Raw genomic sequence first — 23438 nt, forward strand, 5'->3', positions numbered from 1 at the left:
ATAAGAAGGATGTTAATATTTCACAAAGGGTGCCTTGAGGTTTAAATAATTAATGCTCGCCGGGTGCTTTTAGATCCTTGAGTGAAAAGTTCCGGGGATTACTGAAATGTGGTCCAGGTAACCCAGCATTTTTCTGCTGTCCTATGTGTGTTTCCTCCAACTTGACTGGTCTTCCATGAAGTAGCTAGATCAAGGGAAATCATCTTTTCTGTATTCCGGGTGTGATCTGAGCTTGTGTAAATCAGACAGGAAATTGGTAACTTCTTCACTATTTCAAGGAATAATTGAACCCCTGGATGGAACCAATGTTCCTGTAAGACCCTAGAGGGAGGCAAGGGGAGCATACACATCTTTGGCAGCTGTGTTAGAGAGAGCTTGAAGGTTGGCTGTCAAGTTCAGGACTCATTAACATGCCGTGCCCGGAGGCTGAATGCAGCAGGGGCTGGCACGTGTCGGCTTCTGCATTTGAGGCACTGATGGTTCATTCCCAACACCATTTGCTGGCTCCAGAATCCTAATCAAGGACGCACTGAGTCTGTGTGCAGGCTGAATGCTGCGCGATGCTCTTCCGTAGTCATTAAAACGAGGCCAGGCTTTGGCAGGATTCCACGGCAGACAATTGTCAGTGACCACTTAAATGAGAGTCGGGGGCCATCTGGCTTTGGATGGACAGAAGCACCAGGAGTGAAGAAGGAAAATGGGAGGGGGACAGAGCTTCAGATATTGCATTTCCTATTTTTCAACCATTGCCATCTCAATGTATCAGCGCTTCCCGTATGTTAAGAGCCTTGTATGCTGTGCTTTTCCATCACCCCTCCCCCCAACACGTTTCCATAACTGCCATTAGGGATTGAAGGCCATTGTTCCATTAAAGCATTATTGACGAAATAGACATCTTTTAAGAAATGGAAGCAGCTGTCATCCTGGTGAGAGCGTGATGCTGACTCTTAGTGCATGCTCTCTGCTCTGCAGGGCACCAGAGGAGGAATGTAGCAGCAACATCTGTGGCCCCAGGGACTGATATATCCTGCAGTAGAGCTTTGGTCTCCTCTTGCTTTAAAATCGCTGGGCCAATTTTTCAAAAGGGCTCAGCACCCATCCAGCAACTCCCATTGAGAACAACAGAGAATTCGGGCTCCCTTTTCCCACTGTTGGTTACAGGGGGAGCTGCTGGGTGCTGAGATCCATGGAAAATCTGGCCTGAATTTTTTAAAAAAATGTACAGTTTCTGGAGAAGCAGGAATGGAAGCTGGTGGGAGAGGGGATGGAGAGGTGGAACAGCCGGCTGTGGGGAGGAGGCGTCTCCTCTCATGCACAGGGGCAGATCAGGGCAAAGAAGCCAGCTGACTAGAGGGGTCACTAACAGATGTGCCTGGACACACATTCCATGAGCAGAGCCAGTTCAAGGGTGGTGGAGGGGACCCTCTGTCCCTGGATTCAGCTCAGCCACCTGGGGTGAGTTGGGTAGAAATCTTTCCTGGCCAACACACCGAGGAGGCAGATTGCGGGGGAGCAAGAGCTCCCCAGAGAGAAGTAAAGCAAACTAGTGGGATGCTAGAGCTGAGGCATTGTGTCACAACCCCTTAGGTGGAGACTGGACAAGGCCCGCTCCATGGGACTGGGAAATAAGTGTGTGTGTGTGTGTGTGTGTGTGTGTGTGTGTGTGTGTGTGTGTGTGTGTGAGATATCTCTCTCTCTCACACACTCACATCTTGGTTCTTGCACACATGTGTGCAGTGGAAGTCTGTAAAGAGGTTTAAATCACATGCACATTTATTTATGAAGGCTTCTTCATGCTTTGTACCACGAATCATTAAGATAAATCTTGGGCAGGCATCAGGAGATTCTGGAGCTACTCTAGCAATTTCACAGATAGTTGTAAAGGAGGTTCCATTATGAGGTAGATTTTAAACACCTTCTTCCTCACCAGCTCTTACACAGAAAGTTCCTTGCCAGACACAATTTCCCATGCATAGTCTCCAGGGAGCTGTGGGTGATGGGGTTCAGGTGAATTGGCCCCTTGTTACTTTTGACTTACAAGACTTTCGGAACAAAGAGTTTAGGCCATAATACAGAGAGTGGGACTCTATCTGTTGCAACCTCCAAATGTTTTTTGGAGTCACTGCTTCCCAGAATAATCAGCTGAACATGAGATCTCCCAGTGTGGTGATGTGACTAAAAGAGTGAAGTGATGCATAAACAGGGGACTCTCAAGCAGCAGTAGAGACGTTATTCTTCTACCTCTGTATTTGGCACTGCTGGGACCATTACTGGAATACTATGTCCAGTTCTGGTACCCCCTATTCAAGAAGGATGTTGATAAATTGGTTGAGGTTCAGAGAAGACCCACGAGAATGACTAAAGGATTAGAAAGCCTACTGTGTAGTGTTAGACTCAACGAGCTCAATCTATGTAGCCTAAAACAAAAAGGGCTGAGGGGTGATTTAAGGACAATACCTACATGGGGAATCAATAGTCAATAACGGGGTCTTCAAAGATATAACAACGGCTGGACCTTGAAGCTAGACAAATTCAGATTGGAAATAAGGCATACATTTTAAACAAAGAATAAATAACCGTTGGAATAATTTACCAAGATGTGTGGTGGATTTTCCATCATTGACAACTTTTAAATCAAGACTGGATGTTTTTCTAAGAGCTCAGCTCTAGGAATTGTTTGGGGAAAGTTCTCTGGCCCGTGTTCTACAGGTCAGATGAGATGATCACAATGGTCACTTCTGGCCAAGGAATCTATGAATGAAAAAAATGATTGTCTGTAAAAACGTGATGCTTATTTTCTACATCATTGCTCTGTGCAAACTAACACCAAGTATGTTTTTTTGTCATTGCTGGCAACTGCTGGCTACCACTGTACTTAAGATTGTGATTGCTCACTAGGTATGTGAGAAACCACCAAGATTTGAGTAGTCAAATATCTGAGGCAGCAGCTTTGAAAACTTTCACCCTTAAAGGGCAGTCTCCTGATCAAAGGATTGTGGTGGGGTGTGGGGTTTTCTTTTTCTGGGACTATGTAGGGTCTGAAACACGGGAGAGCTTAGAAACACTGACAGGCGTATTGCTGAAGGGCAGAGTCATATACAAATTTCTGCCAAGGAGCCCTTACTTTTCTGAAGGTCAGCAGCCTGTGTACACATTTCAGTGAGTTTTCTTTATAATTGGGTCAGCATTTACTCAGCAAATGATCAGAGCAGATGGTGTCATTAAAATCTGTGACAAAACTTTAATACGTGCAGGCTAGCAGCATGACAGGGATCTATGCATCATTTCCTCACTCTGCCAGCCCGAGGGCAGGTTTCTAGATTCGTTCTGGACCCTCTAGATTAAATCAGCCCATTCCACACAGTGACTTGAGCCACTTGTTTGAACAACCAAGGATGAGGATCCCTGTAATCTTAGATTCCCCAATTTATTTTTTTTTTAAAACCTACAGCAATGAAATGATGGAGGCAGAAGGACACTAACCAGGTAAACATGATTCCTTCAAGTAGTAGCGCTTTTAAAGAAAATAAACCCCAGTTTGAGGAAAGTAACAAAGGCTGCATTTGTGTATTTTGCTCCATGGAGCTGAAAATATCTTGTAAATTGATCCTGTGGGAGTAATAAATACACATTACTTTATCTTGTACTTCATGTCCTATACCCCTGAGCCTTGATAGAACAACACCACTTAATAGACTTAAAAAAAGAGTAATTACAGTCATTGGTTGTGTGATTTTTCAGCCCTTCCAGCCCTGCCTGACCTTCTAATTTAGCTCACCGTGTCTGTCTAATGCATTTATATTCATCTTTTATGAAGCATGTGTAGTACAAAATTGACTTTGCAGCCTTTAGCAAGCTGTCTTACCAGGTTTAGGATCTACTTAGTACTGTGAATAGTGTGTGTGTGCATGCTTGCACATGTGTGTAAATCTTGCCACACACGAGCTTCCAATTAAATATTCTTGATCTTTTTGGAAGTATAAAAAGAATTTATTCCATTCCCCCCTCTCTCCCCTTTAAAGCTTTGATACATTCCAGTGTTATTTACAGCTAAACATGCAGGCAAAAAAGATGCAACTGTTTTTAAAATGATTCCCACTAATGTCTGCTTGTCAGAAGTGCGTAAACTTCCCTGTGCTTTGTCTAAAACCTTAGCACTGTTACCTTTTAAGAATTACAAATGTATAAGATCTTACCAAGCTGATTTACAAACACAGCTGACAGTTCATGATGAATGATGTTGCAAAATGTGCAGTTTGTTTCTTTCTCGTTTCTAGATGTGTCTCTGTTAGGGTGTGGATTAAGAAAAGAGAGAGCCCCCTTTGAAAGAGCCCTTCAGCGACAGAGCACACAAATCTATCTCCCATGTTTCCTCGTAACTTCCTACCCAGTGCGCTCAGCCAGCAGAGCACGATTGTTCTCTGTGCATTTTCTTCCACCATATGGTATCCTCATTAGCATACACTAAGGGTCCATATGGAGAACTTGTGAAGTGAACTGTATTCATTTTAACTGCCAGATGAGCAGCCTTTTGCTTTGCAAGCTTAGCTTAAGTCATCTGCTGTCTTTATGTTGTTATGGCAACACAGTACCAATAAAAAATTCTAATCTACTGTAAGTGTCTTGGATCACAGTATTTTAAGTGCTTGCTGTAACTGTCCTCTAAGTGAGGATGCTTGTTCTTTTCGTATGACAAAGGGTTATTGTCAACTCCAGCAGGTGGCAGTAAAGAAATTTTCTTTTTTTTCTTTCCTGGAAAAGTCATATAATTACAAAACAGTATATCACAAACATATTTGTAGGCTGATCCTCCAAATTTCATTGTAAGGTTAGGATCACAGCTAACGCTCCTTCCATGCTGCAAATCACACACTGAACTGTGAAATGATGGTGGCAGCAAATGTGTTCCTAGGGTTTTGCTAGGAGAGAGAGAGAGAGAGAGAGAGAATTAGACTGAAGCACCACTTCACTGGAATGCTGAAGCCTCCATAACTATGAAGCTGTTTTTGCTACACCCCTGAATTACTCATTCAAACACCATGCTAATTAAGAGTGCCTTAAAGTAATGGAAGTAGGCAGCAACATCCTTAAATATAAATCATTTTCACCTCTGCAGGCCACATGATATGCTACATCTCTCTCTCTCTGTCTGTATTGAAAGTGAATGTTTGCTGTCTCAGTTCATCAGTTCACATTAGCCTCATGCTGAATATTTAAACACAGAACAATTTGAACGCACCATGAAGGGAGACAGCGACTGCGCTTTCACTGGGAACAGCAAGGGCTCGTCTAATAATAATTTAGTAAATCAGCCATTTAGTGGCTCAGTTGTACGCTGCATTGTGCCAAATAATATTCACTTCAACTGTACGCTGATACAATTGAGATTCAGACCCAAGTCACGCAGCCATCTTTTGCTCAATGGAGAGATGAAACGGAAAATCGCCCTCCCAACAGAGTAATTGTGTTTAGTGATTTATCATAAACATAGTGGCATAGCAATAGAAACAGGAATTGGTTGTATATGGTACAGTGTAGTCTAATTATGCTTTTATTGTTTTAGTTTCTTATGCATGGGCTATTCAGCAATTCAGAGCTTGCCATCCAGGGCTGGCTTTAGGCCGATTCCACCAATTCCCCCAAATCGGGCCCCGCGCCTAAGAGGGCCCCTCACCCAGTGACAATCCCTTCCCTGGCTAGAGGTGTCTTTTTAATTTTCACTCACCCGGCGGTGCTCTGAGTCTTCGGCGGCACTTCGGTGGCAGGTCCTTCAGTGCCACCGAAGACCTGGAGCGAGTGAAGGACCCACTGCCAAAGTGCCGCCGAAGACTTAGAGCACCGCCTGGTGAGTACAAGCCCCACGTGTTTTTTTACATGTATGTGGTTTTTTTTTTTTAGTCATCCCTGATGGGGCCCTGTCGAAACTGTTCGAATTGGGCCCTGCACTTCCTAAAGCCGGCCCTGTTGCCATCACATCTTCAACTCTGTATGTATGTGGATGAGGAACAGTGACATAGCAAAACTGTGCAGGGACCAGTCATACCTTTAGGAGGCAGTGTACTGCCCTTGTGGAAGCCCATGGAGCCTTTGTCTCATAGACCAGCATGATGTCCTGGAGGAGCTCTGAGAGTGCAGCTATGATGGTCCCTTTCACAGGGTGCCCTTTGTCCCACTCCACGGAAGCACTGCAAGACCCATTTAGTTCCTCCGCTCCCTGAATGCAGGGGGTACAGTTGTATGAATCATAGAATCATAGAATATCAGGGTTGGAAGGGACCTCAGGAGGTCATCTAGTCCAACCCAGTGCTCAAAGCAGGACCAATCCCCAACTAAATCATTGCAGCCAGGGCTTTGTCAAGCCTGACCTTAAAAACCTCTAAGGAAGGAGATTCCACCACCTCCCTAGGGAACCCATTCCAGTGCTTCACCACCCTCCTAGTGAAAAAGTTTTTCCTAATATTCAACCTAAACCTTCCATTTTTTCCCCATGTGCACCAGGGCCAAATCCTTACTCTCATAAATAATCCCTGTTTACTTGAGTAAAACAGCAGGATTTGTTCCCAGTTGTGTTATTTTCAAACACTTCTGCAGAGAAGTCAGTACACAATTAGGCTGACAGAATTATATAGGAAATGGAACAAGCAGAGGTATATTCTCTTAGCGCATCTTAATATGAGGATCAAAAGATGTGTGCAGATTTGCAGTAACTACCTATGCAATTCATGCACTAAAAACTGTCTCTTCATGTTAGTTGTACCTGTAGGAACCATGTTATAACCTTAGATATGTTACTGTTGAGTAAGAAGCAGGATGGTTTGGGGGATTAATAATTTAGTTCTATACCTAGCTGTTCCACAGACTTTTTATTTGACCTTGGACAAGCCTTGCCTTAGTTTCTCCATCTGTAAAATGGGGCTAATATTTTAGGTAATATTTGTTTGTTTCAGTTATTTGAGCTCCTACACAGGCTCTGAGCCCTATACATATGTTATAAAAGCACCTTTCCTCATAAGCCACAAAAGTTTCCCCAAATAAGGTCCTTACCTCTCCACCTACTAAGTTAGCCTGGTCTGTCAGAAACAGCTGAGGAAAACAGCTAGGCTATGCTGAGTGCAGAGATCAAGGCTCTCTGTGATGCTCTATGTGATCAAGGCTCTCTGTGATGCTCTATGTGATCAAGGCTCTCTGTGATGGTGGGGAAATAATACCTACCTTCTTGGGGTGTTGTGAAATTTCATCCTTTCTTGTAATAAGGAACTTTGAGATCCTCAGATGGAAGGCATTCTAGAAGTGTGAAGCATTATCAATGAGCCAGCCTACAGTTACCATTTCTAAATTTAGTTGCAGGTGATATACAGTGGTTCACTCTCTGATATAAAATATTATCACTGCATATTTCTCAATTCTCACAACACACTCCAGTCGAGCAGCAGAGAGCATCCTTCTTACCATCATGATGCCGTTTAGCAGCATGTGCTAGAGGCATATGGTGTCATTGTCATAATTCTTCTAAGAAATACAGGGCTTCACAATCTATACTTAACTGCTGACACTTGAAAACTCAGACATTTTGGTAAAATGAATCAGGCTGTAATGTTTCTTTTATGAGATCTCTTCTCATAGGAAGGAGGTTTGGCACCATTTGGAGATCAAGCATAGTGATCCATCATAGTAAAGTCAGCTGTCCCAGCCAGCTTCTCAGAGGTCACTCGATCGAACCAACAGCTCGTACAACTATATTATTACTTATGGAACAGTAATTGAGGCACTATGGATAAAAATTACCTGGTCTAATAGGCAGTGAACAATTTGCTCTCAATACAATTATAAGCCAAATCATTCATTTCATAACACTTGGACTAATTTATTTGTTGACCTTTTAATATCCATAGCTCTTCAGCTGTATTAACTGCAACTCAGAAAAATCTCTTGTTCATTTTACTTTCATTGATTTTTTTTTCCATTGAGGCAATAACAGTTGTTTGAGTACAGCCTTTCCTTTCTGTGGTAAAAGTCAATCATGTAACTTATGGTGATATAACTCCTCTGGAGTGAAACATCTTCTAAGTACAATAGTGTACAGTCTCATGCAATCTCTATAAACAAGGGCATGCATTTTGGCTTTGTTTTCATGATAGATCTGTGTTCACAATATATTGGACAGTGGAAGATGGAGATGGTGCACAGGAATGTTTTATAAAGCTATGCCACCCCATTGATGGACCTATCCTTCATGAATTTATCTAGTTTTTGTTTGGTTTTTTTGAACCCTGTTATAGTCTTGATCTTCACAACATCCTCTGCCAAAGAGTTTGACAGGCTGAATGTCTGTTGTGTGAAGAAATAGTTCCTTTTGTTTGTTTTAAACCTACTGCCTATTAATTTCATTTGGTGACCCCTAGGTCTTGTGTTATGAGCAGGAGTAAATAACACTTCCTTATTAACTTTCTCCACACCAGTCATGATTTTCTAGCCCTCTATCGCATTGCCCCTTAATTATCTTTTTTCCAAGTTGAAAAGTCTGTCTTATTTCTCTCTCCTCATATGGAAGCCGTTCCATTCCCCTAATCATTTTCCTGAACCTTGTCCAATTCCAATATATCTTTTCTGAGATGGGGCAATCACATCTGCATGCAGTATTTAAGATGTGGGCATACCATGGATTTATATAGAGGCAATATGATTTTTTTTGTCTTATCTATCTCTTTCATAATGATTCCCAACATTCTGTTTGTTTTTTTGACTTGCAGCCCAAAGGACCACCAAGCACTTTGCAGACTGGAACTGGTCAAACTTTTCTAAATTTCAAGTTTTTGACATTTCAGTTGTAAAAAAATCTTGACACTATTGGATAATTTTCTTTACATTTTTGGGGCTTTCACCTTGCCTGATAGCTGTCTGAAATATTTTGACAATTGAAAAATATATATACATATATATATATATTATTTTTATATATTTTTGAAAAGCAGTAAAAATTTCAAAACATTTCTGTGAAATTTGTTGTTATTTTTTCAATCAACTTTGAGAGCGACTATAAAACAGTGATTGTTTCATTCACCACTGAAAATGGAGCCTTGTCTGGTATGAAATGTGATACCTGTTTTCATATCACAGAGCCGTCAAGGGAACTATACTTTATCCAACTGAAATCAGCTGGCAGGAGGAATTTAATCAGAAAAATGTGAATGGTAATTGTGAATTATTTAAGAACACCTTACTAGATGCCCCAAAGGCCACAATTGAGGAAGAAAGCCACACTGGTTAAAAAAAAAAACCAACCTGGTTTAGAGAATAAGTGAACGCAGCTATAAAAAAACAAGTGCGTGTATATGTGTGTGTGCATATATATCACAAATGGGGGAAAAAAGGGAAGTTGATAGTAATAAATATGAATCAGAAGTTAGGAATTGTAAAAAAAAAAAAATTGATAAGGGAAGCCAAGGGATACAAGGAGAAAGTTAAGGACAATAAGAAGGAGTTTTTAAAGCATATTGAAATAAAATAATCTGGACAGTGGTATTGGTCCATGACTAGATGGAAATGGTAGAACTATCAATAATGCAGAAAAAGTAGAAGTCTTCAATAAATATTTCGATTCTGTATTTAGGCAAAAACAGATGATAGTCTCACTGAATGGTGGTGATAACACACATTCCATTCTACAAGTATCTGGAGGATATTAAACAGACGCTACTAAAGTTGGACATTTTTAAAGCAGCAGGTCCAGATAACTTGCATCCAAAAGGTTTTAAAAAGCTGGCTGAGGAGTTCACTGGACTCTTAATGTTAATTTTCAATAAGTCTTGGAGCACTGGGAAAGTTGCAGAAGTCTGGACGAAAACTACTGTTGTGCCAATATTTAAAAAGGGTAAATGGTATGACCTGGGTAATTATAAGACTGTCAGGCTAACATCAATCCCAGTCAAGATAATGGAGCAGCTGATATGAGACTTGACTGATAAAGAATTAAAGGAGGGTGATGTAGTTAATGCAGATCAACAAGGCTTTATGGAAAAAAGATCCTGTAAAACTAACTCTGAGATTACAAATTTGGTTGATAAAGGTAATAGTGTTGATGTAATAGACGCAGACTTCTGTAAAGCATTTGACTTGGTACTGCACGACATGTTTAAGGACGTATACTGGGCTTGGGGAAGGGAGTCTTTTGTTGCCAGTAAGCAAGAAAGTTGAAAAAGTCTTTTAACAGCACAAGCTAGGAAGCACTTCACTGGAGTAGTTCTCCTTGAGCTAAAGCCTCTTTATGCCATAAAGTACTATTAAGTCCTTTGAACACATAGTTGTAAAATATAATTGTTACACATTTGGCATTTTATGCTTCCCTAGAAATTACCACTTGGTATCTACACCTAATCTACGTTCTTTCTTTTCATTTCAATTGGGTCTGAAGTGGTCCTTCATTGTAATGAGAATGCCCCTTTCAAGAGACTTTTTTCAATTATACTGATGATAAAATGTAAGTGAACATACTCATTTGTAGGGGTTACGACTTAGCAGTGTTTTAACTGTAATGCTAAAAGTGATCGACATTCATCCAGTCTCTATTTCAACATTTTTATGCACTCGCTCTGGGCAGAACATAGTGGAATATCATTGTAGGTCAAAACCTCACTGCTGCATATTTTTCAGTTTTCATTCCACCATTAAAAGCTAACGTGTACTTCAGCACCTAACTAGAAACTGTTCTTATGGTAGATTTACAACCTCAAAACTCTTCACTGTTGGACCAAAAATGTGACAATTCCTCTCATCTTAGTACTTCACTCTTAAGTTATGTTTTTTCATTAAAACTGTTTTATGGGGATTTTAAATGAATTGCACATATGAGATTATATCTTGTTTCTGGAAAATATCTAGTCAATCATACAGGTTTTTTATATCTACAGCAAATATAAAGAGAAATATACCAATGAAAACAAAATTCAGAAGATGAAATAATTAAGTAAAAGCCAATTAATATATAATTAACACTTTAAATGCCAGATAGCTATACTGATAGACACTAGCTGAGGATCTGGCCTTGTAATACTAATTATGATTAGATTCTTTTATAGACTTAAATCCAGTGAAGTGGACCGTGTCACCATCTTCTGATTTGACCTGTTTTTTAAAAGGAATTTGAACCTGGCCTCTTGCCGCAAACAGTTGTGCATGCAAGTGATAGAATAGAGATTTCAACCTACTTGATTTGCAAGTGAGAAGATGTTTCACGCACACAAAGAAGTTAATCATCTCTCTATATTCTACTATGTACACCTGCAAAATTACAAGCTTTTTTTGAAACTTTGGCCCCAAGTATTTTTCACAATTCTTTCTAATAGGATATAAAAATTGTTTCCAAGTAAGGATTGGGAAAGTGCTAGCCCTGTATTTTTAATCAAATGTCTCACAATACAATGTCCAGACACTCACGATGCCATTCCTATCAAATTCTTTTTATGTTTGCATAAGTCTATGCCCTCCAAATAATTCAAAACATTCTTATTCTTCCATAAAGGAACTTTGACAACTTTCCAAAAATACACAGGTGTATAGAATGATCAAGATAAGAGCAAGAGTAACAACACTTTCCCTTTTTTGCCACTCTCAACTGCAGCTGTTTTCAAGGAATAGGAAAGTTATTACCATTGAGAGTAGCTGATTTAAGAGCTATCAGGAAATCTTACAGATGCAATATGGAAAAGCAAACCTTAAAGCCTCAGTAAACTCAGTGACCAACATCCACTTCAAAATATACTAGATGCCAATGCAAATATTTGGGGTAAATTTTCAAAGCAAGGAGGTTCAGAGTTGATTTTGCATTGTTTAGAAAATGTACATCTGCATGCATCACCCAGTGAATGGCAAGTGCAATGCATTGTATGAAATGAATTTAAAATATAGCTATTCAAATCCTTTGAATTTCAGGTTGAAAAAAGATTCTAAACTTCAGAAATGCTTGGTCCAATTATGCTTTCAGCTACACCTATGTAAATGAGGACTAACCCCCTTACAGGCAATATAAGTGAGAATAGAATGAGGTCCACTGTATTCTGATGAGAGCTGGGCATTATCTTCCAGGAAGATGGCTGTGTTCTGTGAGCCATTGAGTTGAACACTCATGGACTTACCCATTTTTGATTTGGACACCATTTACCTTGTGTTCCAGTGACCCACTAGGGGCACCTAAGGTTTCCCACTTGGCAAATTAATCATGGTGTGGAAGATTGGATTGCATAATTAAGGAGATGGAGTTGTTGATCGAGTCCCTACCTTCTAGAGATCAGGGCTAGAGCTTTCTCTATCATATGAAAAATTGTTCTGTTTCCTAATCTTAGCAGTGTTTCAGACTGACATTCTATGGAGGGTATTCTTCTTTATTTCCTCGCAGTATGTTCTTTTCCTGCTAATCAGGATAATCATCCTCTAGTTGATATTAAGCTGTACCTTTTTGTCTCAGACATATTTCTACCAGTTGACTTTCTTCCTCATTTGCCCTCTGGTCCTTATAGCAGCTATTCTGTGTTTTTATCTTCAGTGGGAAGACTCAGTTATGGAACATGGGTGTATATTCCTGATTTTGTTTGTTCTTCAGTCAAGTTTTAGTTCCTGTGTGACTGTAACATCTACTCGAGGATATGTCCTGTCATTTTACACTGTTGTGTTTTTGATAGTTACAGTCCCATTAAATTGGCACATTCCCCTCTTTTTAAATGGATTAAATCTTTGCGTTTTGAATTGCTTGTACGAATGGAAATTTCACATGCAAATGTTGAAAACAATAAGATAAAGAAATGTGCACTGAGATGCACTGCGTTCATGGACATCCATACAGATGGCAGCTGTAGTATGGCGTTGAGTCTCCTGAATGTCTAGCTAAAGGACTAGCAATTCGGAACTGTGATGTTCTAACTGGCAGTCCTATTGGCTGTCTACCCAAACATCATTATTCTTTGGTGCGCCTTACACAGAAAGGAGTTCTCATGCTTTATAACTACATCTCTCTCTCTCTCTCTGCCCACACACACACATACACACCCCTATGAACTAGAATGCATATGTAGGTTGTGAGGAAATAATACATCTATATACATATTTCTTTTAATCTAAAAACTGGTCTTTTTGTAAGAGTATCCATAGTAAGCAGCATCTGCCACTTCAGCCATCACAAAATAGTAATAAATAATTAAGTATTTAATATTTATCATTTTAATCTGAAATTTCAGAAGGTGACTTTTCAAGAGAAGAAGCTAATTGGCAACTTATACTCAGCATTTTAGCTCAGCATGTGGGTTTGTGCTGTCAGTCCCCGTGAAATAAGGAAGTTAGAAGACAGAGCAATAGGTCAGAGATGAGTCGAGGCAGTATGAATGACATCATTATCCATGAGTAACCTCTCCGAAGATGGATGAGCTCTCTCTCGTATTACAATGCTAATAGAGCATTAGAAGGTGATATGATATCTAGACAACACATAAGATAAATGCCTTGTGATTTGCTAGAACAGCGTTTATTTTTGCAAGTACATAAATCCTTTGGTAGACTAAATAATACGATATGTGGCTGATGAGCATCATGTACAGTGGACAGCTCCTGCTGGACTAAATTCATGTGGCTCTAACAGGTCCCTCAAACATTCTGTAATTGATTTATTTAGATTAAATATTTTTTTTAAATGCTAAAAATACTCAATAGTGCCCTGACATCAGTTAAACCCACAATCCACATTGGGATGGATACGCAATTCTTTTTACTAATGGCAACATTGTAAGCAGAGGTCATCAAGAATGGTAACACATCTTCCTTAACAGTGGCACATACTGGTCATTATGATGAAATTTGACCCCAGTGAACCATATATGGAAAATATTATTCATTCCGAAGACAAGTGGCATAGCAAACAAAGCACTAGACTTTTTAATATGAGATTATAATTCAGTTTAAAGTGTCATGGTCTTGATGAATTCCTATTGGAGAGTTACTCACATCACAAGCTGAACAAATAAAGTTGGACAAGTGCTGTAGTATTCACTTTAGGTAAGTTCAGCCAGAAGTGGATTTAGTTTGAATTTAACGTTCTATGTTGCAAAAGCGCAGTCCTTCTGCTGTGATGATAAAATCCTTCCCTCAGTAATGTTGGATCATGTGACTACAGGGCTTCCAGGCCTCAGACTCTGCTGCTGTTCACATATGTAAATGTGCCATCCCCCAGTATTTTCAAGAAGAAGGAGAGCTGAGAATGCCTTTGGTTTTGTTTAAAAACAAAAACACAACCAGCCCATTGCATTTTTGTTTCACAAATTAAAAAATAATTCATCTGTGTTTACTTTTCCCTAAAATAGAAACCAGATTGTAATTTGGGGGCCCAAAGGGCAAGTTGGGTCTAATTTAGATTCATAGCCACCTGCAATGCTGGAATACAATGAGCTTCAGCTCTAATGTCATTTTTTTCCCAGTTTGGTCATTTATTATTTTTCGAACAACAAAATTATGCTTTTTTCAAAGAAAAGGCAAGAAAATCCTTATCCTGGAACAGGCTAATTTCTGTGTACTCATTTACTCTAAACCAAAAGCAGGGAGACTTTTAGAATAGTGAGAAGAGTGACTCTTTCCTTAGAAAGGCCTCCATAAATTAGATATTAGCTTTAGTCAAGAAACATTTTCACTTGCATATTCAAATAGAAGGCCCTTTAGACGATGCCCACTTACAGCAGGAAAATCTAGGCTCCCAGGATGAGAGCAAAGAAGAATTTCAGTGAACAAAAGAGTATCTGGGACATCAACTCTTGACCCTATCATGAGATTTTGTTTTCTAGCGTGCCAGTCTCACTCTTTTTTCAATAAAAAAAAGAGTTCATCTGTCACCACCACTGCAGTTGTAACATACAGTATCAACTTGATTTTTAAAGACATAGATCTTTTATATTAGCTGTCCTTTTTATAATACCTTTTACAAATTTAATCAATACATTTTAGTATTCTATATACTTCAAGTGCAACATACAATAAATATTGAAGTTTCATTTTAAACATGCTTTAGTCTTTAAATTGTTAAAACTGTAGTGCCCTTTCCATCTACTTACATAATGTCATAAAATATACATTTCAAGGTAAATGTAGTCAGCTACTTCAATTTAGTCCCTCAAACTGGTAGTAAATGAGAGGTTAACACTATGGTGCCAAACCCATTATTGAGTAAATTTAGCACCTTGGACAGCTCTGTAAAATCTTTATTGCTTTCCTGACCTGCTCGTCATGTTCTGTCTATGTGTTCAGTGGCTCTCAGCTCTGATTGAAAGGCAATATATTAGATCCTGAACACAAACATGCTCGGGGGCTGGTTCACTGTGAGCATAATGACATGGAGGTGAGAACAATTTTCTGGTCACTGCAATCCAAGCACATTGCAAGGTCTGTTATTTTAACTTATGGAGGATTTTTGGGGCTCCTCTGTATTTGAAATAATCACTTTAGCACCACGGGTAATTTAAGCAGATCTGAAATAGTTTTCAATGGCATAAAACAAAAACAAGTTAATATCTTAAAAATATATATAGTAGCATTGAAGATGAATTTGTATGTATAGGAGCTATGGTCAGTTCTGGAGTAGAAGAGACCTACCTGACAAAGGAGCTTTTGTGTAACATCTGCCTTGTGTAATCTGAAAATGTCAGATACAAGGAAAGGCTTTTATTGTGTGAAAACGTTGTTAAAAAAAGCATGAAGCTCACATTTACAGACTCTGGAGATGCTATAAAAATAACCTGGGACGAGCTGGAAATGTTCAGTGCCACTTGTCAAATGTACTTCAATAAGTCATGATGAAAATTAATTTTTTTTACATGCAGTATGATGTGGCATCAAATAACTTCCAATTCCTTAATAGTGGAAACACATTTGACATTACATGATGTTGCAATAAGATCTCATGTTTTGAGCTTTGCACTGGCCTTCCTCCCCTGCCCCCCAATCTTTGCTCAGACTCGGTCCAAAGTATTTTTAGCTCAGCATTACATAGATGATCAAGATGGGTTGTGGGGAGATTGACTAATTTTTAATAATTTGGCATAGTGACATATTAGGCTACAGACATTACCCAAACAGTTTGAAGACTCTATATTGCTTCCTGCTTTTTAAATTAGGAAAACACAAAATTCGACAAGAAGATCTTTTGTTTGAATCTTTAATGCAAGGCAGATAAGAGTGGTCAATTTTTTAGTGGCTTTGTTAAAACTCTCTCTGTATACTAGTAAATTTCTAATTCCCACGGCCAAACAACACAAACAGGACAAAGGTTGTAGCTGCCTAAGTGTTAGAAAACTATTTCAAATGTCTTGATTCAAAATCCATCAATTATATAATGCACTTCGCTTCATGTATGAAAAATAATTGAAATGTGTGCTTTGGAAAGGGGATGTATAGCAACTTAAGGCAAGCCTAAATGTTTACCGGGAGTTCAAAAAACCTCCATCTCATATTTGAATTTAGGACATTATATATGTCATATGTAGTTACTGCAGTATGACAACTGTTTTATCTTATATTATAGAGAATTTAAAATTGAAAAAAATGCTAATATGCATCTAAAAGCTTGTCATTTGAAGAGTTGTTCGAGGATTTCTGAAGAGGTTATGGTGACAGCAAAATGAATGCAATTATATCTATTTTCTGATCACAGTGTACAATATATGCTACATTACTGCTCCTTTTTGGTATAAAATATAGCTATTGTGTAAAATATTTTAAGTTAAACTTTTTTAACTTTACACAGAAGTATTAAAAAACCCTAAGAATTGGTGCTGCATCTATATTTGTAAACCTCCTGCAGAAATATATATTTGGATGCAGCTTCGTGTTTCTATATTCGATAAACACTCAGCTATGGGGAAAAGCAGAAACATCATTTGTATTTAAGAGTGTGAGTGTGGGTAGGTTTTTTTCAGACCAATAGAGATCTGCTGGATATTCTGACATCATACAGAGGAAGATTTCCTTTGGTCTAAATTTTGCAGATGCAGTTAAAAATTTTCATTTCGGGCTTGTTAGCCTGACTTCTTGCATGCTTAAAAATATAAACAAAGGAGACATGGTATTACCCAGATGTCAGTAGAAAATACTAAAGAAGCAACAGAGTTTGAGAGAGGAGGAAAGAAGAGTTCTTCCTAAAACATATCATAGAGAACCACAACAACAATAAACAAAGGAGCAGATGGAGAAAGTGACAAACAAGGAAATTAAAGGTAGAGTTATACCCAAAATTCAGAACCAGTTCCTAGATTGTTTTAAATTATGCTTCCATGTAGGGAATTCTGCCAGCAGTCCCTTCTCAGCCCTGCTTTGTCTCTCCATAATATTGTTGTGCAGCCCTTGCACATATGTGATCATGACTGTGGCCCATAACATCAAAACCATAGAAGCTGAATGTTACATTATCAGTAGCACAGGACTGATTGGATGTCCTTTGACTGTGGCCTGTCTGATAAGGTCACAATTCCTGTGATACGCAATTAAGAGTGAAATAAACACATCTAAGGGATGCATAACATGCTCTGAATGACATTGATTGCAGTAATCTAGTAAATGACCTCAGGATTGTATTCTGCAATAAATCTATGAGTGGTTTATAGTGCAGATGGCAGAGACAATTGAGTGATGTATTTTATTTTGCAGCATCAATGACTCTCACCCTTTTGACTTGATTAAGCATGTGTGTGAATAGGATGAACTAGTGATTTAACACTATTCAATGTTTGCTGAGAGTTGTTGCTTGCAAAGACTACCTGGTTGGAAAAAATAACGCAACCAATACAACAATATAAAAAGATTCTAACTAGCTGCTTTTCCTACATTGTGTTTATTGAATTCAAAGGAGCACGTCTGTTTTTATATTGACAGGAAGTGATACTGAAGAGGGCTGCTGATTTAGTGGAAGCGCTCTATGGTATGCCACATAATAACCAGGTAAATGTATTCTACTGGAGCAACTCTAAAACCTCAATGAGCTTTAGTCCGGGAGTGATGGCTAAGGTTATAAGCATGTTATTACAGAGTGAAAGGAGGACAAATGTATGAGAAAACATAACATTTTGGCTGGTTGGGTGTTTTGGGCTGGGGAATGAAATGTGTGAATTTATTGCTCATGTAAATAGTTGGCTTCCCAGCCATGAAGAGTTTTATGCCAGGTTGCCAGAAAACATATAATTTGGGCAGCAACATTGTAAGATTCTTGCCCTGCCACTGTGATCTGCGGTGCCTTGCCCCTGAGAAATGAGTGAGTAGTTTAGGCTCTATCCCTATTCAATCTTTGGCCTCTAACAATCAGGGTGCCATTGTTTTTTTGATGTGCCAATTGTCTTTGCCCACTGGGATGTGGACCTGGCCTGAGACTTCCAACTCCTTTCCCACAGAGGTCAGTATTTATCATCAGACGTTAATAATGTACGGTCATTAACTGTCTGGGTGGAGTCAGTCCACTGATTTAGAAACAAACCACCCAATCTGAGCCTTTGAGCCATCCATTATCTAGTACATTTAACAGAACACATCTCCTTGCATTTGTTGGAAGATAATTTGACAATCCTTTTTATTTGTTCCTTTCCCCTCTCCAGGAAATAATTCTGAAAAGAGCAGCAGATATTGCAGAAGCTCTCTACAGTGTTCCCCGCAATCACAACCAGCTCCCAGCACTTGCTAACACATCGGTCCATGCAGGGATGATGGGAGTGAATTCCTTTAGTGGTCAACTAGCAGTCAACGTCTCGGAAGCCTCACAGGCCACCAATCAGGGTCAGAGAAAGAAATAGCTTCTTCTTTGTATGCACCCTATGCTGACAAATGTCAGAGCATCAGGCACTAAGGATGTAGGTCAATCAAGAACTGGTTATTCTACGCTAGGCAAGGAGCATGCCTAGTGAATGATTCTCTTGCATATTCCATGCATGATTTTGTCAAGGAATAATAGATTGCTTAATGACTTTGCCCCCAGCTCTGGAAAGCACTTATGCAATGCTTTCCTGACAAGGGATGGTTTCTTGAATTGGGGCCTTAAAAAGTGTTTCCTTACAATGCAAGAGTGTCCGTTCAGTATTTGCATTATGTAAGACCCACTTTGGGGACTATTTTTAAAATTTTGATCAAATTTTGAAACTTTAAAATATCTTGCCTGATTTTTTTTAAGACATTTTCTGGACAGTTCCCTCTCCCCCTCCCCCTCTTTCAATTGGCTGTAGAGCGAAGATAATTGTTTTTTAATTTAAAAACATTCTCACATTTTGTCAGATTCAAAAAAGTATTTATGCAAATACTTTCACAGTTTCCTCTCCCGCTTTTTGACCAGCTCTCCCAATATGAAGTTTGGAATATATTTTGGTGGTAACACCAGTAAAAGGGGGTGTTCTCCTGGAAGGTTGAAAGACCAGTTTACATTACATGAATATATATGTATAACTTTAGAACGTAACATACTTTCTACCAAGGCACCCTGGGACAAGCAGCAACATTTGGGTTTTATCTCTCAGAAGTGGAAATGTATTTTGTATATTCTAATATAGTTGGGTCTGAAAACTAATCCTATATCCCGACATGATTTCCCCAACCCTGTTGCCCACAATTCTGTGGAAATTCGGAGCTGGATCTGGATTTAAACTTTGCAGCTAGTTTCTATCTCTACCACAAATTCAGATATCTTAGAACTTTGGAGAATTCATTTATCTAGGTCTTACGCCCTACATTTAAAAGTGGCTACAGATACTTTAAAGGGACACTTTAAAGTGGTTTGCGGTTTTGAAGGGCACCCAGAACATTCAGAAAATTAGTCCTTTTAACTTGTGTCAAATTGAGCACTCAAAATTGTTGCTCACTTTTGAAAATTGTGGCCAAATGTATACACCAACTCCACAGAATCATAGACTTTAAGGTCAGAAGGGACTATTATGATAATCTTGTCTGACCTCCTGCACAACACAGGCCACAAAATCTCACCCACCCACTCCTGTAACAAACTCCTAACCAATGTCTGAGCTATTGAAGTCCTCAAATCGTGGTTTAAAGACTTCAAGGTGCAGAGAATCCTCCAGCAAGTGACACTTGCCCCATGCTGCAGAGGAAGACAAAAAAAAATCCAGGCCACTGCCAATCTGCCCTGGAGGAAAATTTCTTCCTGACCCCAAATATGGCGATCAGCTAAATCCAGAGCATGTGGGCAAGACTCACCAGCCAGCACCCAGGAAAGAATTCTCTGTAGTAACTCAGATCCCACCCGCTCTAACATCCCATCACAGACCATTGGGCATATTTACCTGCTAATAATCAAAGATCAATTAATTGCCAAAATTAGGCTATCCCGTCATACCGTCCCCTCCATAAACTTATCAAGTTAGTCTTGAAGCCAGATATGTCTTTTGACCCCTTGGGAGGCTGTTCCAGAACTTCACTCCTCTGATGGTTAGAAACCTTCGTCTAATTTCAAGTCTAAACTTCCTAATGGCCAGTTTATATCCATTTGTTCTTATGTCCATCTCTGATCTCCTACCAACAACCCCTGAAGAATAAACCTGATGTATTTTAGTGTAATTTGCATTATTTGTCTTAGTTTCGCAGATTTTGGGAACAGAGTGGGGAGGGTGATGTTTAGAAATACTTCTCTTTAACCTTTTCCCCTCTCCAAAAAAAGGTTTTACTCGCAACTCAAGCAGTGTGTCACCTCATGGGTATGTGCCAAGCACCACCCCTCAGCAGACAAACTACAACTCCGTCACAACAAGCATGAATGGCTATGGGAATGCTGGAATGTCAAATTTAGGTGGTTCTCCAACCTTCCTCAATGGATCTGCTGCCAATTCTCCCTATGCCAGTGAGTATCATATGACACTTCTGCATTTTGCACTTTTTCATTAGAATGAAATGGTGACTCTTCTGCGCTATGCAATAGTTAGTTGCTATTCTGGTCTCCCTAAGTCACTGGCCTTTTGAAGCACTTTTTAGTGTTGCCATGAGTGCACTGCTCTACTTTATTATTATTATTATTTGGGAGAATGTGCAGGGTTGAAAAAGAATAATCTCTCTCATGACTGAGAGTTTCAAAACTTTCTTTGCATCCGTAAATAACAACACACCCCCTTAAACGCTGCTAATTCTAGAAAAATGGAGATCACGTAAATGACTTCATGTCTGCTGGATTTTGTCAAAACTTGTAGCCTCAACACTGAGCTTGTTATTTGAGGATAAGGGAGTTTGAGACTATTTGCTAAGTGAAACCTAATTTGTTCCAACAGTAAGGTATCAAAGTCAGAAAAGATAGGGTAACTTTGGCAAGGGTTGGTATTTATCTGTGTAAATAGTATGCGAACACCCCTCTTGGCAATTATTAATTGCTGTTGGGCCTCATCTTGAGGCCGTAATTCACTGTTTTTGTTGTTGCTCAGTCCTATATTGACTTCACTTGAGACTGAGTAAAATTTGAGCAAGAGTCTCAGAATTTAGCTTATTTTTGTTAAGCATTTCTAGAGTGCCACAGAGATACAAAACATTGAAAAGCGCATGTTCCATGCTCTAACGAGCTTACAGTCTGAGGTTCCAACCCTGCAAACATTTATGCACAGGACTGACTTTATGCTCATTGACTTCAAAAGAGCTACTCAAGTGTGTAAGATTCAGCATGTTGGCAAGTGTAAGCGATTTCGTAAATGTAACTACTCGTATGCGTAAGACAGGATTGGGGGCTTATCCTGCAAAACCATATGTATATGAGTAGTAGAAACTAATGGGGGCTGCCCAGTTCACCCACCCTTACACACATTGGGTAGTAGCTTACTCTGTGAGCAGTTCCGCTGGCATCGGTGCAAACTCAGTGAAAGAACAGGTCGGTAAGGACTAGTCATGCAAGTGAGATTTTGTAGGGTCAGACTCTAACATGTTCTGTACATGTGGGATACTAAATATATCAGCATGTATAATTCTAAAGTTATCTGACATTCAGAATGACAGTTAATTATATTGCAGTGCATGCAGCGATTCCAGATTTGAAAAGGAACTAATAATTCAATTTGAAAATATTGACCTTGGCTTCTTAGCTTCCCAATATTTAGAAAAAAATGTGCTCCTACAAACCTAGCACTTTGTAACCGGGGAATCCCCGATCAGTATTACTTCATTGCTCTGATAACAATGGAATCTTTAATGTTATAAATTTTCTTACTTGTTAACCTGGATTTCCTATAATAGAACCTGTGCGCTCTGAATTCAGAATGCAACATGATTAAAAAGGCATCTTTTTTTGGAAACAGATGCCTGTAACCCATTAAAAATACTCCTGCAATTTATTATTTCATATTTACGAATGAAGCCATCTTTGGAGTAAGACTTCACTTCTCAGTCCTGATTGTTTGCTTTATTCTGTTTTTATTTTTGGAGGGGTTGTGGTAGATGTATCATTCTGTTAATATCTAATCCATTCAATCAGAAAATGTTTCAATCACGACCTGAAAATTAAAAGGTGGCATGCTTAATTAAATCAATAAACTAATTGCTGGATAGTAGCAATTCAATTTAGGTGCTTTGATTGTTCTTCCTTAACAAGTGCTTGCAGACACCAAGTGACTTCAGACTAGATTGTATCTGTCAGACTGTAAAACTTTGAACATTTAATTTCCATTAATTGATTTCCTCAGTGTTTCACAAATATGATATCCGATTCTCATACAGTGACTCAGATGGGATGATTTTTATCTGCATGAATGCAAATAAAATAATAATCCAAAACCCAGTTGATTTGAATTTTCTTCCTATAATATTTAATTATTCATAAACCACTCATGTTCATAAATAGTTTCTAAACCAGATGAACAATAAGAATAAGGAATCCCACTGGTAATAGGTCCCTTTCTGTTTTGGTTCAAGGCTGGAGTCCAATAATACTGTATTAACTGGAATTGTTTGGATGTATTTTTATGAAAACAAACTCCCTACATGATAAATCCATGACCCAAAGACATTAATTGCATTATACAGTAAACCAACAGGATTCCAAGTACTCAGCCATTTAAAAATCAAACCTCCTTTGTGTCAACTTTGCAATGTAAACAGTGGGTGTTTAAAAATCAGACACATCTGAATAAGTTGCCTTCATTTAAAAATATTCTAAACCTGTTCATAAAACTTGAAGACATCTATTTACTCCCATAAGTGGGGCAAAATGTTGAGCTGATATATATCAGAGTAGCTCACTTGAAGACAATCGAGCTACACTGATTTACACCAGTTGAGCATCTGGCCCATGGCTCTGAATGAAAATGTAGCATTCTCGATCTCCAGACTGTGGTCACAGATCCACCAGGAGGTTTTCTTGACTTGGCTGTCATAAAAGTAAGTCCCTGTTTTCAGTATCCTAAATATCACCCAACATATGATTTGTTAATCCAACCCTTCCCCTTATACCATCC

General features: G+C 39.0%; 1 protein-coding gene across 8 annotated transcripts in view; it reads left to right on the forward strand.

Annotated features, from left to right (window-relative positions):
- The window catches only part of EBF1 (EBF transcription factor 1), a 325480-nt gene that overhangs the window by 289638 nt on the left and 12404 nt on the right, over nucleotides 1-23438 (forward strand). For all 8 annotated transcript variants that reach the window (XM_030573181.1, XM_030573185.1, XM_030573182.1 and 5 more), the window contains exons 12-14: nucleotides 17896-17961; nucleotides 18609-18786; nucleotides 20672-20851. In XM_030573181.1, coding sequence (XP_030429041.1) covers nucleotides 17896-17961; nucleotides 18609-18786; nucleotides 20672-20851 — 424 coding nt within the window. The remainder of the gene's footprint in view (nucleotides 1-17895; nucleotides 17962-18608; nucleotides 18787-20671; nucleotides 20852-23438) is intronic.

Source organism: Gopherus evgoodei, chromosome 8, assembly GCF_007399415.2.
Source record: "Gopherus evgoodei ecotype Sinaloan lineage chromosome 8, rGopEvg1_v1.p, whole genome shotgun sequence".
NCBI classification, from domain to species: Eukaryota; Metazoa; Chordata; order Testudines; family Testudinidae; genus Gopherus; species Gopherus evgoodei.